Source organism: Manacus vitellinus, unplaced genomic scaffold, assembly GCF_001715985.3.
Source record: "Manacus vitellinus isolate BGI_N305 unplaced genomic scaffold, ASM171598v3 scaffold_24_pilon, whole genome shotgun sequence".
Classification (NCBI taxonomy): Eukaryota; Metazoa; Chordata; class Aves; order Passeriformes; family Pipridae; genus Manacus; species Manacus vitellinus.
This window is the reverse complement of record NW_021939798.1, coordinates 9,470,795-9,485,342: the sequence shown is the minus strand read 5'-3', so window position 1 is coordinate 9,485,342 and position 14,548 is coordinate 9,470,795. Positions and strand designations below refer to the sequence as shown.

Here is a 14,548-nt window from a genome sequence, read left to right as displayed (position 1 = left end):
ATCTCCTTCCCACATCACATCCTGGGGTGGGCAATGGCTTCATGTGCCTTAATGATTGGGGACCAATGGCCACGTTTGTCGGCACATTTCTTCAAGGCAGCTGCTGTGAAGCCTTTGAGAAGATCTTCAAGGAGCTCAGCCCTTGTGCAGATGCTGCAGAATGGTTGTTACTGACTTTAATTGAGGCATTTCCTTTTTTGCCACCTCTGCTATTTCATTACTTTTTTTTTTGCATTGCTTTACATGCCAGGGCATGGAGATGGGTATTCCAGCAAATCCCAGGTTTGCTTTGGGTTTATTTTTCATGTTTAAGTACAAGTCAGACTCTGCTGTTGAGCTTTTAGAGCTGACCACTGCTTTAGTAGCTTCTCCAGCCAATTTTAACTTTTCCCAAATCTGAGTTTCAAAGTCTATCATTATGAAAAAAAGGAATTGTTATTTTTCCTAGCAAGCCTTTTTTACTTTGTGGATTGAAAGAGCTCTCAATACCCTGTACATCACCAGAGTTCTTGGTAGCAACTTCAAGCCTCACTGAGAGTTTAATAAGCTGCTGCTGAGTTATGTGGCAACTGTTAAATTTTTATGGGAAAAAGTTATCCAGTCTGCTGCTGTTATTAGCTATCAAACACCACAGACACTAGAGAGGACCCTGAACCAGGATCTATGCTCTGAACTACGTCAAAAATATTGGGAAGAATATTTTGCATTCCTAAGCTTTGATACAGGTCCAAATTTCACAGGCACTTGCTGTTTCTATAAAAATTTGGCCAGAATGACCAATCCCAGTATTCCCAAAAGCTGGAAATAAAAAGGAACTCTCAAGCCCATCCAGAATTTTTTTGGGGGCTAATTATCCCTTTTCACCTGTGCTAGTCTTGCTAATACTCTTTCATGTGAAAGGCTCCAAATACAATCACCAGGAAATGAAGGGCTCATCACTCCTGTCCTGCTGGGCTGTTCCAGCCCTGCAGTGGAAGGAGCTGCTCGTGGCTCTCCCTGTTTGCACCAAAGTTGTGGGACCTCAGTGACCTGTGATACCTGTACTTTTATATCAGCTCTGGATAAATTCAACCAACTACCTTAAAAGGTATTGGAGAACCATGGAATGGTTTGGGTTGGAAGGGATCTTAAGGATCATCTCGTTCCACTCCCTGCCATGGGCAGGGACACCTTCCACTAGCCCAGGTTGCTCCAAGCTCCATCCAGCCTGGCCCTGGACAGTTCCAGGGATGGAGCAGCCACAGATTCTCTGGGCAACCTGTGCCAGGGCCTCACCACCCTCATAGGGAAGAATTTCCTTCTAATATCCCATCTAACCCTGCCCTCTGGCAGTTTAGGAAGTACACAGAGTACAGTACCTACACAGTGAAGTACATACAGAGAGAAGGCCCCACCTGTACACACACAAGCACAGTCATTGAAAAGCCTATTTCCAGAGGAAAATAGGATAGAAAGATTATTTAGATTTTTTTCCTTAATGAATAGAAAGGATCAAAAGTCATACTCTGAATGTATCTCCTGTAAATTTTCTAACCACAGTGGAGAGACTCAGTGCAATGACCATCCAGCCTCAGAAGCCCTTGTAATGCTGGGAGTGATTTAGTTTCGTCACTTGAACTGCCATAAAAATGAGCACTGGGATCTCTAAAATCTGAAGTTTGGATTGCCTTGCCAGAGAGCCATCAGGAGCAGCAGACCCTCTGACAGCAAGCAGAGGGATGCACGGGGCAAACACACACCGCAGGAGCAGTCCCAGCTGAAGTGCTCCCTCCACCTGGCAGCCAGGACAGGTGTGTCACTTCCAGATGTGACATGAGCCACTTACATCTTGTTCCCAGCCTTTGAAGTGCTGTGCAGAGAAAGCCTGAGCTGTTCCTGCAATTAGAGTAGAGACATCATTTACTGGAAGAATTAAATGCGCTGGAGTAGCAAACCTGCAGTTGACACTCACAGGGTGCAATTTAAATCCTCCGGATTAGTAATTCTTTTGAGATCTTTGTAATCATTGGTAATAGGTAGTGAAATAAATCCACATTTATATCCTACAGACTGCAGCTGTGCTTCTGTTAAAGTAGTATTAACTGATGGGTTTTAAATCCTTCTGCCAGCTTGAGCTGTAAGCACCGAAGCTCCTGTGCAGGGATAACTCATCCTGTGTGATGTGTGTTCCCGAGCACGAAAGCACTGGTTAATGAATAATGAAAGCACCAAGGCAGAATCACAGCTCAGGGCTCACTCCTGCAGGAAGCTCTCTGGGGAGAGGTCCTTGTGTGGCTCCCGGTGCCACAGCGACCCAACTGCAGCTCAGGCTATGGATAACTGTGACAGGAAAGAACACAAACTGCTCGTGTAAGGCTTTACCTGGGTGGACAAAGTGCTGACTTGTTCAGCAGAGTGAGGAGTTCATCTGGTCAGCTCTGGCATTGTTCCTCCAGGTATCAGGAGCACATACTGTGCCCTGACTTGCTGCACAGGCTCCCAGTTAACTAAGTTAGTTAACTAAACAAGTATGCCATTAAAAGCTGAGGCAACCTTGAGGGGGACATATGGCTTTAAATTGCAGCAGGAAGAGATTTATGGACTTGTTTTCCCAGCCTAGAGAGTACCTGAAGAGGCCTCAGGCAGTTCAGCACTTACCAATCTGATAAGGGAAGTCAGCACTTCCCTGGGATGAGATGGGAGGGATGGTGGGTGTGGGATTGGCACTTGGCTTTGCCATGGAGCCCCAGCCATGGAGCAGGAAGTGACAGTCACCCTGGGAACAGAAAGAAGCTTTGCAAACTCGGTGTGCTTGTTAGATAAGCTGATAAAGTAAAGCATTAGAGATTAAAAACAGTCAAGAGAACGATATTAGTGGCTGAAGAACAGAGCCCAGGAATCCTGGCTCTCCCTTCCCTCAGTTGTGCTTCACCCCAAGCTTCCCAAAATTCATGGCTTTAGAGGTGGTTTCTTGACAGCTTAAAAAAAAAGCACATTTACCAGGTTCTGTTCCTTATGGGGTTTGTTTGCTTTGTTTTCCTTTAGGAATCTACAAAGGACATTGTTTCCGAATCAACCACTTCCCTGAAGACAATGACTATGACCACGACAGCTCAGAGTACCTTCTCCGTAAGTGAACACTGACACCCAATGTGTGGCCACAGGGACTTCCCTGGGCTTCTCTTTCCTAAAGAGCAACCCAAGTCTTACTAATTGCAAGAGACTGGCCCAATCTGGGTGGCACAGAGCATGTGCAGCTCCTGTTGCACTTGGCACAACCATCACCCTTGGGGAGCCCCATTTCATAGAGTCATTGAGTCATAGAATCATGGAATGGTTTAGGTTGGAAGGGACCTTGAAGAACATCTCATTTCAACCCTCCTGCCATGGGGTTTCAAGGGTTTTATCCAAGGGTTTTCTTCAGCCAGGGGGATGCTCATGATTGTGGTGCCCATTGTCTAAATATCACATGGCAAATTTTCAAGTGAAAACTACAGCTACCGTTCCCAGATTGGCAAGGATCTTTTACAGAGGGACTATTTATCTGGTTAGGGTATCAAAACAGGTTTGAGGAGGGGGTTCCAGCCCACTAGGAAGCTTTTCCCAACCCTTATGCAAGCCTCATCCTTTGCAGCTGCTGAGCCACCTCCCCCTGCAGTGAAATTACTGCATTGTAGGAAGGAAGCTGAAATTTCTGCAGCTAACAGCAAAATCCCAGCGTGAACATGGGCTGTGACTTCCCTGCCTGGCCAGCCAGCCACTGCTGCTCTGTGCTGGCATGGAATCCTCCCCCCAGCAGCAATTTTCATCCACCAACCTGGTGCTTGAAATGAGGGCAATGGTTTTGTCTCCTCCAGTTGACCATTCCCTCAGCTGATGGGAAGTCTTGGAACCCGAGTGTGAAACCTCATGAATCCTGCAAAGTTGGAGTTGGATTCCCCCTCCCCAGAGGACTCCTTGCCTTGTTGTTCCTTCTGAGCAAAAGAGCTGAGCAGCCAAGCTGAAAGCAGTGCCCTTTGCCAGGGAGAGGAACTGCAGCTCACAAGGTGTTGGGAAACCAGGGAGCTGTGAACAACGCTGCTGGCAAGGCAAAAAACACCTCAATTACACTACTAATTACCTGAAACACCACTTAGAGAACCGCTCTGCCCTTCTGCTCACTTCTGGGCAACAACTTCTAGTTGCTAAGACAAGGAGAAAGAAAAAAAATCTCCAAAAAGTTCGCTTCCCCAGAAAACCCAGAGGTTTTTTCCTCTTTGCTCTTGTCGATTCAGATCAGTCATAGCACCCGGGTGACACGATTTCAGAGCTCAGGCTGAGGCAGAGGGTGAGCACAGCTGCATTTATCTTTCATACAAAGCCTTGGAACTAATGTTAAATTGATGCCAAGTCAGCTTTAGGAAACAAACATCATTAGTAAAAGGACTGTAAAAGAAAGGGGAATTAAGTAGCATCTTGATAAAAGTGCATTATGCCTCCTTTATATGGAGAGAAGTGCAAACTGGGAAAAACATCTCCATGGGAAGACATGAGATCGGTAAATTGCTGTAAGTGTGCTTGTGATGGGTGTTTCTAAAAGCTGTTTTCCAAAGTGACTAAGTACAGATCTTAAAAACAAGTTGGTCCAGCCCTTTATGTCTTCTGCAAAATCGGTCTCCAGTGGCTCCCCCGCAGAGCTCCCCCTCTCCTGCACGGAGACAAGGCTTTAACTTTCCTGAGAACTGCAGCTTCCCATGCATACAGTTGATTTAGAGATTACTGAAAGGTTCCATGTCTAAATCCAGAGGAGATGAGCTCATACCTATATGTAATGGGGACCAAATCATTGTCTAAGACAGGAGGATATTTGCATCCTGTTGCAAAGGAGACACGAGAGCTTCCGTCCCGTTTCTGCCCTCTGCAACACCCTTGCAGTCTGCTGGCTCCATCTCATTCTCCACTCTTTCCAGCCATTTCTTGGCACAAGTTTCTCAGAGGGACATGTTGGGGATAATCCTTATTTTTCCTGCTTGGCTCAGACACCAACACGGTGTGCATCTCGTGCTCCTGAAAGAGCAGCATGAGGGGTCTCAGCCTGCTCCACAGTCTCCAATTTAATACAGGCTTCAGTGAAAATCAAGCATTCCAATGCCAGCAGGATCAAGCCCTGATTCAAACCCCTATGGAAATCAGTGAAAAAGGTGGCTGATTTTAGGAGACCTTGGTCCAGGACGTGGGTAGGAGCAGTCTGGATTTTGCCCTTCAGTGTTCAAGCTGCTCCCTGCAAAACCAAGCAAAGGACAGCACAGCGACGACTGACACGTGCAAAGGAGCTCGAACAAGACCCTTCCTATGGAACCTTCCCTGTGGCAACACACTCCAATCTGTGTGTTTAAAAAAAATTCCCCTTCTCCTGGCTGTGCAGAGCCCCAGTGAGTGGCAGATGTACCACAGAGTGCAGTCCCCGGGCTGCCGCCGCATCGCCCAGCAGCACATGTGTGCTCCGGCTTCCCCCCCTCTCCTGCCTCCCTCCTCTCCTGCTTCCCTCCTCTCCCACGTTTTTTTGGGCACACAGAAACCAAGCTGCTCCCATCCAGCAGCACAGAAAGCACATGCACCTCTTCCTTTGCAGGAGGGAGGTTTCAGCCATTCTCATCCCGGGGGATGTCAGGGTTCTCCTGCTGCAAGGAGGGGCACTGGGCACCCCATTCCAGGGACGTATCTATACTTTCATGCCCTTCTTCCCTGAGTGCCACAGCATCCCCTTTTCCAAGCCTCTCAGAGGAGATGAAAAGCCCGAGCAGAGGCCGGGGCTCGCAGCCCGTGGGGAGGAGCAGCGGCTCCACCGAAGGAGGTGTCACCACACATAGCCGTGCACAGCGGCCAATGCAAACAGACAGGACGGTAAACAAGGGGGGGAGAAAAGCAAGGGAGAAAGCAAAAACCAGATTGCCTTAATGTTTTTTGATGTGCTGTCATTTTATTACCAGTATCAGGAGACATATGTAAATTCTACATGGTACCTATGAGCTTCCTTTGAAATTTCCTAGCTGAAAGTACACATTGTAGGAAAAAATATACTGGAGAGTTTTACAGGAAGAGAACACTGTGTGTTTTGTTTCTCTTCAGATTAATTACCTACTATGGAAGAATTATCTCTGGAGATTATTGCTACAAGTAGAACAACCCAGCCTTTATATCTGGCATGTCTGGCAAGTTCCTTCCAATGATATCAGTGAAGAATTTTAGGAGAGCTCTTTGATGTAATTGAATTCATTATAAACAGCATGGCCATCAAATATAGGAAATAACATCCAGAAAGAATGGGCCACGGATTTTGAGCCAGTGCTGCCTTCAGCCAGGGCACTAAGAGGTAGTGATTTGGGGTGCCTTAATGTTCAGCAGCAGAGACTGACTGTGAATCTTTTTCTAATTATTGATTCTAAAAACTGACCCAGAAGCCAAAAGTGCTGTTGCTTTGTACCAGCTGCGTGGGGATGCAGGCAGGACAAGAGAAGGGGTTCTCACCTCTCGACAGGCTTTGACCAGAGACCTTACAGCCACGTCACTTGGATGTGCCAGTCCTTGCGAGACGCTGCCTGAATAGCAATGCCCCCGCCTGAATGGGGTTCAGATCCCGTCAGAAAATGCCCCCTCTGTGAGGGACACGTGCGGCAACGCTGCCACGCTGGGGAGGGAGGGACTTTTCTCGCTGTTGCAGATCGATACAGGCAGGATCTTCCCAAGCAGGATCTTCCCAGGCAGGGCCTGTCTTCTTGGGTTTGTGTTCTCACTGTCCTCGGGAGGGCTGGGCTGTAGTGGGGGCTCCAGGACTGGACAGAGCACAGGGAGCAAACACCAGCCCTGCCCCTCTGCCGTCAGTGGGAGCTGTGCCACCAGTTACCAGGGGAATCGTCAGGGAGTGTTCAGTGAGTCAGGAATGCCATGGCCATCCACAGTAAAATGAGAAGGCATCAGCTGTAACATCTGGCCATTTCTCCTGGAGAAATGGGCGCCGCTCTCCGTGCGTGTCAGCCAGGGATGGCACCCGGAGAGGCTGCGGCGCTCACGGCACCGCGGCAGAGGAGATGTCCAGATGGCGTTTTCTTCTCTCCCAGCACTCAGCCTTGGGGTGCCCGTGTCCTCCCAGTCTGCTCTGGGGTTTCCATGCCCCTGTGACAGCAAACTTTGACTCCCCCTCGCCTTGGGCATCCCCACACCCTGGCACCCCTCGCCTTGCCAGGACTCCCCTCCATTCATTCACCTTTCCACAGTTCCAGCTTTTGGGCGATCCTGTTTTCCACAGCACCTTATCTCCCCTTCTTCAAAAAAAAAAAATAATCCTTTCTCTACAGCAATAATACAACTCAGTTCCTCACTCTGCCTTTCAGGAACCCCTGCCAGCTTCTACCCCTTTGGTTTTTACAATACAGACATCCCTCTTCTCATGCTTGTTTATTTTTTCTCAGCCCTTTTGTTCCCTCCCTGCCGCTTCCCTGTCGATTGCTGCTCAGTCTGGTTGTGACCCGACTTTGAAAGCTGGCTTGAAGTGGTGTTCTAATATTTTTGTGGGGGATTTTATAGCCCATGCTGGTGAATGGACTGAAGCATACAGAATTTTAAATGACTCTACTTTGCTGTCAGAAAACTAAACACAAACATCTAAGACACACTTGTTAGAATTTCTTCCTTAGAAAGCTGAAAGGTTGCGATGTCCTTAATATCCAACAAAAGAAAAAGGGGTTATTAGCTGTGCTTGCTGGCAACATGGATGCTGCTGGCTTCAAAAGCTGTGATTTGCTCACCTTGCACATGTAGCAAGGAACAGATCCGTCTGCTCCAGCCGTCCCAAACCTCGTAGGGTTCATAGCCAGCTCATGAATTTTTCACAGCTGCTCCCTGCATGATGCTGGGTCTTACTGTCACTTACCTCATGCTTTGCCAGAAATATTCTGCACATGATGGCATCAGATAATGTTGATAAGGCTGGACTTCCTAGGAGAAAGCTCAAAAGATTGAAGCTACTCAGTTGAGAGCCTGGCCACCTACCCAAGGTCTTGGCTCCCAAAAACATACTCAGAAATGCAGAATCAGTAACAATTCCAGAAAAAGAAAATTAGATATTAGGGAAAATTTCTTCACTGAAAGGTTTGTGAAGCAATGGAACAGCTGCCCAGGGAAGTGATGGAGTCACCATCCCTGGAAGTGTTCAAAAAATGTGTGGATGTGGCACCTGAGGATGTGGTTTAGCGGTGAACACGGTGGAGGTCTGGGTTGACGGTTGGACTTGATGACCTTAAAGGCCTTTTCGAACCTGAACAGTTCTGTGATTCTATATCATTCTTCTTAATGATTCTCTGAAAAGCCAGGGACTTTGAGACTCTAATCTCCACACTTGCACCCTAGGAGGCTCCTGAAATGATTACTGTCTGTCTTGCTTTTCTACCCGTCTCCCTCCAGGCATCGTCCGCGCCTCCAGCGTGTTCCCCATCCTAAGCACAATTTTGCTGTTGCTGGGAGGACTCTGTGTCGGAGCAGGAAGGATTTACAGCAGCAAAAACAACATTATTCTCAGCGCTGGGATTCTCTTTGTTGCAGCAGGTATGTTCTCCTTAAACTGAGTCCTTAAGAAGCGCCGCCTTTTGCAACTGAAAAAGACTGGAAAAGCTCATTGGCAATTCTTTCCCTGGCACCCCTTTCCTGGATTGAGGGCATTAACAACATCACACCAGGCAAATTTCTTCAGACACAATTATCTTCTTGAAGCCCTAAAATAAGTATATTCTAGAAAAGCCTTTAGTTTTCCTGAAAAAAGGAAGTGAAAATCAGTAACAAGCATGTTTTACACTATTTAAAATGTATTAAACATTAGATGAATCAGACACCTCTTCCACCTAAGGCCTTTTCCTTATTTTTAATATGGTGGCAGAAAACATTCACCTCTGATAGGTGAGTCTGTTTTTCACCCTAGAAACATCTGAGAGAGTCAGCCCCATTGTTAATAGCTTTTCCCTGAAGCCTGGATTAAACATGCTGCATTTAGATGAAAATTCAGCAAGGTGGAAGAGAACTTATCTTGATCAAGGTGAACAGCCGTAGCCCTGAGCTCAAAATGTATTTTTATCATTATTCTGAATGTTAGAATCCCACTAACAATATTAGTGAGCTCCCATATGCTGCTTCTTTCCCGCTGTGGAAATGAAGAGGTGGGGGAAAAAAATCCGGCTGAATATTTTGGCATCCGTGCGAATGTACCAGACGTGGATCCATTGTTTGTTTTTCAAGAATAAATGGAACCTTGAGACAAATTAAAGAGTCAATAAATGTAATAAATTTCCCGGTTGCAATCTTTGAACCACTCAGGTGCAGAAAGTAACACTGCTTGAATTTCAGCTTCCCAGCCACATAACCACTGATTTATGTTTTTCTTTCTCTAGGGCTAAGTAATATCATAGGGATCATTGTCTACATATCAAGCAACGCAGGTGACCCAAGTGACAAGCGAGATGAGGACAAAAAGAACCATTACAACTATGGTTGGTCTTTTTATTTTGGAGCCTTGTCTTTTATTGTGGCCGAAACCATAGGTGTTCTGGCTGTGAACATTTATATCGAGAAGAACAAAGAGCTGAGGTTTAAGACCAAGAGGGAATTCCTTAAGACTTCCTCCAGTTCTCCTTATGCCAGGATGCCAAGCTACAGGTACAGGAGGAGGAGGTCCAGATCCAGCTCTCGATCTACGGAGCCTTCTCCGTCCAGAGACATTTCCCCGGTTGGCATGAAGATAGCGAGCACCATCCCCATGAACGAGATTTCCATGTACACCCTCTCCAGAGAGCCTTTGAAGGTCACGACGGCTGCCAGCTACAACGCAGACCAGGAAGCCAGCTTTCTGCAGGTCCACAACTTCCTTCAGAAGGAGTTTAAGGAAGGACTCCACGTCAACATGGTCAACAGGAGGACGACGCCTGTTTGAAGCACCTTCCTCCCTCGCGCTTTTTTTTGAAGAAATATCAGAACAGAAGGGATCTGTCATGAGAGAAGGAGCGATGTTAAAATACCCTCTCACCTCTTTAATTGTGGCATGTGTTGAGGTAGCAAGTGGAGATCCTCTGGAGCAGCATAAAGATGTTACACGCTCGTAGCTTTTTTTGAAGCTATTTGGAGTTTGTTTCTTTCCGTTCTTGGTGTCACGAGATGAAGGCAGTTCATGTCCCTGCACTTTTGTAGTGTGTACACAGTCTTGGAGAAACTGCAAAGGACTGGCCACCAGTGTGTTTTAAAGGATTACAGAAAAATTGTTGTACGACTTTTTTTTTTTTTTTCTAATATTGAGATCCCTTAATACAAACTTGCAAATATAATTTATAATCAAGCCCAAGGATGAATATGAACTACTCATCAAGCGAGCCACTTTCCTTTGACACAGCGTAAACTTTGCCTCTTTCAAAAAAAAAAACAAAAACAAAAACAGGAAAAAAAATATTTTTGAAGGCAACACTTTCTAAAACTGACCTGTGCCACTGAAACCGTAGAGCACCCACGTACTGAGCAGCGTGGACTCCCTGATGGGGTGGTGAGGGAGTCCCCCGTTTCTGGGTGTGAGGCATCCCTTGGGGCGATGCAGGTCGAGGAGAAGAGGGTTGGGTGCGTCTTGAGACACCTGGACAAGGGAAAAGATTAAAGCAGGTGGGACTTGAGCATATTTGCCAATATCATTTCTTGCCTAACGTTCAGAAAACTTGAATTCCTCATCTCGACGAGCCCTAGTGCCTGATCCGGCGAGGTGCTGAGTGCTGCCTGTCAGGAGCCCCCAGAGACACTCCCAGCGAGGGCGAGGAGCAGAGCTGAGCCGGGGTGGCCGGTTCCCTGCGACTGCATTCCTGATTTCCTTACTGCTTTCACAAGTGCAACAGTAACGCTTACTGGGAACTGAGATCTCTAAGCAACGTCGGGAAAAAAAAACCGAGGAGCTAAACTAGCAAACCTTCCTGCAGCGACGGGAGCGGAGCGTCGGCAGAGCAGATGGCAACTTTGTATTTTTTAAAAAAAAAAAACCAGAACAAAAAAAAAAAAAATAGTCACCGTTTATGAGATATTTATTAAACTCTTTTTATTATGAATAAGTGCCGCATGGTGCAAGGTATAGTTGCTTTTAGATGGAAATGGTGGTTCGACCTGATTTAATTTATTTTGTAATGATGCATCTACTTACGTGCAGAGAGCCCACTGCAAACTCTATGCATCACGTAAGGAGGGAACTAATTTGTACCCTTTGCTTCTGTATGTTTCTAAAAGAGTCTGAAATATTTTTTTTTCTTCTTCTTCTTCTTCTTATAAATTCCTGCTTTCGTTTTTTACACTTAGGCTTGGATCTCAAAGCTCGAGGGCCTGACTCAAAGGTAATTTAATTTAATAGTACTCATGCTGATTTTAGTGACCACTCGACCAAGCCATATGAGAATGAGGTGCCCGATTCCCCTCAGATGAATTAGATGCAGTGAGAGAGGAGCATCTAATTCCCAGAGATTCCTTTGAATATGCCCACCATCTTTACCCAGAAGACTAGAGAAGTGGTGACAAGGGAAAAAAAAAATCATGATTTGGAAAGCTTGGCTCACTGATGGTGGGAGATCTCAGCCAAACTGTTAAAGCCTCTTTAGTCTTAATTTATCCCGCGATGGCCGTGACTCGGTGGTGGTTTGGATTCAAGGCTTTCAGCTAGTGGAACCAAGTCCTCCAGGGAAATCCCGGAGAAGCTGCCTTAACATCCCAAAAAGCAAGTTAAATCCCCTCTCCCCCCTCCCCAGATAAACCCTGCTTAAGCCTCTCTCCTTGCAGGAACCAAGACACAATTCTCAATTCTGAGCTAAAGTCTTCCCCTAGTCGCTGTTGAGCTCTGCTGGGCCCTCAGCCTGGCAGAGCCACATCGTTATTTTGGCAGAGGTGGGTTGGAGCCTTCATCCCTGCTCATTAAGAGTTTCCATTCAGGTTAAAACTCTGCTGGGATCCTTTTATCGAACCTCTGAACTCTGAGAGCTAAAGCGAACGGAGCGATGGGAACGATTTAAAAGTAGAAAATGTTGTGCTACTTTCTGTATCAACACACTATGGAGAAAGATGTTACACAAGCTTTTTAAAAAAAAAAAAAATTCAAACAGAGGCAGACAAGAAAACTTTTTTACCTACTTTTCGGCTAGGACAACATAAAAGAGTTCTAAAATTATTAAAGTTCTTGATGAAAGGTTTTTTTTACAAGAATCTTTATGCTTTCAGACAATAAATTATTTCCTACTTTTTGAGACTTCGTAATATTAAAATACTTTGATTAGCTATGATAGAAGTAGAAGTTTGCAATGAAAAAAAAACCAACCTTCTGTCTCATTAGTGTGTCATACTAAGTGCTAATTAATTTACATCTAATTATAGTCGATGTATTTTTCAAGTGCAATTTCCCAGAACTATTTGTTTCCCACTGTGTTAATAAACTAATAGTTAGAACTAAGTCCTCATCCGTGTTTACTGTAATTAAGAATAAAACCATTCCCTTTAAAACCAGGAGTTAGATATAGGCTGTTTCTCTAAACTCATGTACCTTGAACTGGAAGTTGACAGTGTGAGGTTTGCTCCGCGCGTTGGTTTTGTTCTTTTAGTCGTCCTTCTCCAGTGAATGTGCTTCAAACCATCTGATTCCAGCCAAAGTCCAAGGTTTTCCTTCAGCCCAGGTCAGACCTGCAGAGGCACGTGAAGTATTTTTACACCACGTTGGCAAAAATAAAAAGTCTTGCTGAGGGTTTTTGGGGTGTTGCTCTTTGGCAGAGCCTCCTCCCCCAGGGCAGGGCTGCTCTCAGCAGCTCCCCGAGTGTGATGGCCTGTCTTGGTCTGAGCCAGAGCATCTGCTCCTTCTCCAGCAGGCACCTTGGAAAAATGGAGCTGGAGCGGGGATCATGGGATGCTCATGGGATACGGGGTCTGGACAGGGAACAAAGGCACAGAAGGGGAGGTAACAGGGACCAGAGCTTTTGTCCTGCGGGAGGACAGGGGCTGCCATTGAAAACTCACACAGTTGCAGTGCAGTAAATTGTTCAACCAAAGCAAAAAAAAAAAAAAACTTTTCACTTGACATTCCCAGTAAAAAAAAAAAAAATAATCCTCAAATAATCAGTCCTTCCCTGTGGAAAACTTTGATTCCGACAAAACTGAAAAATCTGCAGCATTCCTGCCCATGAACAATCTCGCTCCATGGCTGATCTGTCTGAACAGTTAGATTGTGCTCAGACTTTGAAACCACTCAGTGATAGTTTAAAAAAAACCCATCTGTTCTTCCACATCTCTCTGGTTTCCCTGGACAGCATCAGAAAAATGAGCCCCATTTCTCAGCAAGGCCTGTAGATATCACAGAACCATATCATTAACGATAATCAGTTTTCTGGTATATAACATACTGTAACAGCAGAACCAAAAAAAAAATAAAAAATGCTATTGGATCAGATTTGATTTTCCAGGAAACAAAGTTTCAGGTGTATCATCAGCTCTCTCTCTTCCTCGTTTCTCATCCACAATAGGAGTAAAAAGAGAAATCACTTCAGCTGCCCAGACATCTAACAATAAACTATTTTTCTATTTCCTTTTCTCTCTGTATGGATCACATATCCACAAGGGCTAATATATCACGTCCCTTGAGGCTACATTTCTGTCTGCAGTTCTAAAGTGTTATTTCCACTGTGCTTCAGTTCTACTGGTATAATCACAACCATGTATAATGTACTTAATCCTTACTTTTTAAATAAACCATTTTAAATGTATCTGGGTTTGTGTGGAGAAAGGTATATAGATTTTTAATTTCCAGATTCTCTGAGCTGAGATTTCTGTGTTTATGTTTTCACGTTTCTCCCTGTTTGATTGCAGGTGCTCATGTTACTGGAAGCCAATATATGGGAGGAGATAGAACTATTCTTGTGGTCCCACAGAATCTCCAAGATAAGCTATCCTCACAGTATTTCCAGTTAGTTGGGTTGGGAACTAAGAAAGACCTTCTAGTTTCCAGCTTCAGTTCCCTTTTTGAGCCTGGTGTGGTGGCCAGAAGCCACTGCAAACCACCACTGAGAAAAACAACCCGGTGTCTTCTGAGGTGCTCACCCTGAGCCTGTGCTTTCTTTCAGCTTTTGAGGTTTCATATGAACTCACCTCCAAGCATCCTCCTTTCCCCTGACCTTGCCCATTTTGCCTGAAGGAAGCCTGACCCCACATGCTGAAGCTCCCACAGCCTTGCTCTGATCACCACCCCAAAATCCCGGCGGGACGAGTGGTGCAGAACACAGGGCAGCAGTTCAGCAGCCTCTCCCTGCTCCCAGACATCCCGAGCCATCCCTGTATATACAGGCAATATTTCTTCTTCAAATCCTTCTTTTAACTTTACCTCCCAGCTCCTCAGCCTCCAGACTGTCTCTAAAGATGAAGACTGCCCGTGTGTCTCCATCCGCCTCTCCCGGCCGTGTGATGAATTGGCACGTCTGGAGGGAGGCAGGGGATTCATCTTTTCAAATGCCTCTGACACACGGCAGAGAAGCCCTTTAAAGCTCGAGCCCAA

The 14,548-nt window shown here is 45.8% G+C and overlaps 1 protein-coding gene across 1 annotated transcript; it reads left to right on the top strand.

Annotated features, from left to right (window-relative positions):
* The first annotated feature begins 772 nt into the window (after positions 1-772).
* On the top strand, positions 773-13,763 carry CACNG4 (calcium voltage-gated channel auxiliary subunit gamma 4). The gene is made up of 4 exons (XM_018073038.3): positions 773-785; positions 3,025-3,108; positions 8,419-8,559; positions 9,396-13,763. The coding sequence occupies exons 1-4, from the start codon at positions 773-775 to the stop codon at positions 9,932-9,934; spliced, it is 777 nt and encodes a 258-aa protein (XP_017928527.2). The 3' UTR covers positions 9,935-13,763.
* The last annotated feature ends 785 nt before the right edge of the window (positions 13,764-14,548 follow it).

Bases quoted from the DNA above. Each gene is read 5' to 3' on its own strand.
- CACNG4 (XM_018073038.3), top strand. The intron at 3,109-8,418 runs GTAAGTGAACAC...GTCTCCCTCCAG, and splicing joins CAGCTCAGAGTACCTTCTCC to GCATCGTCCGCGCCTCCAGC. The intron at 8,560-9,395 runs GTATGTTCTCCT...TTCTTTCTCTAG, and splicing joins GATTCTCTTTGTTGCAGCAG to GGCTAAGTAATATCATAGGG.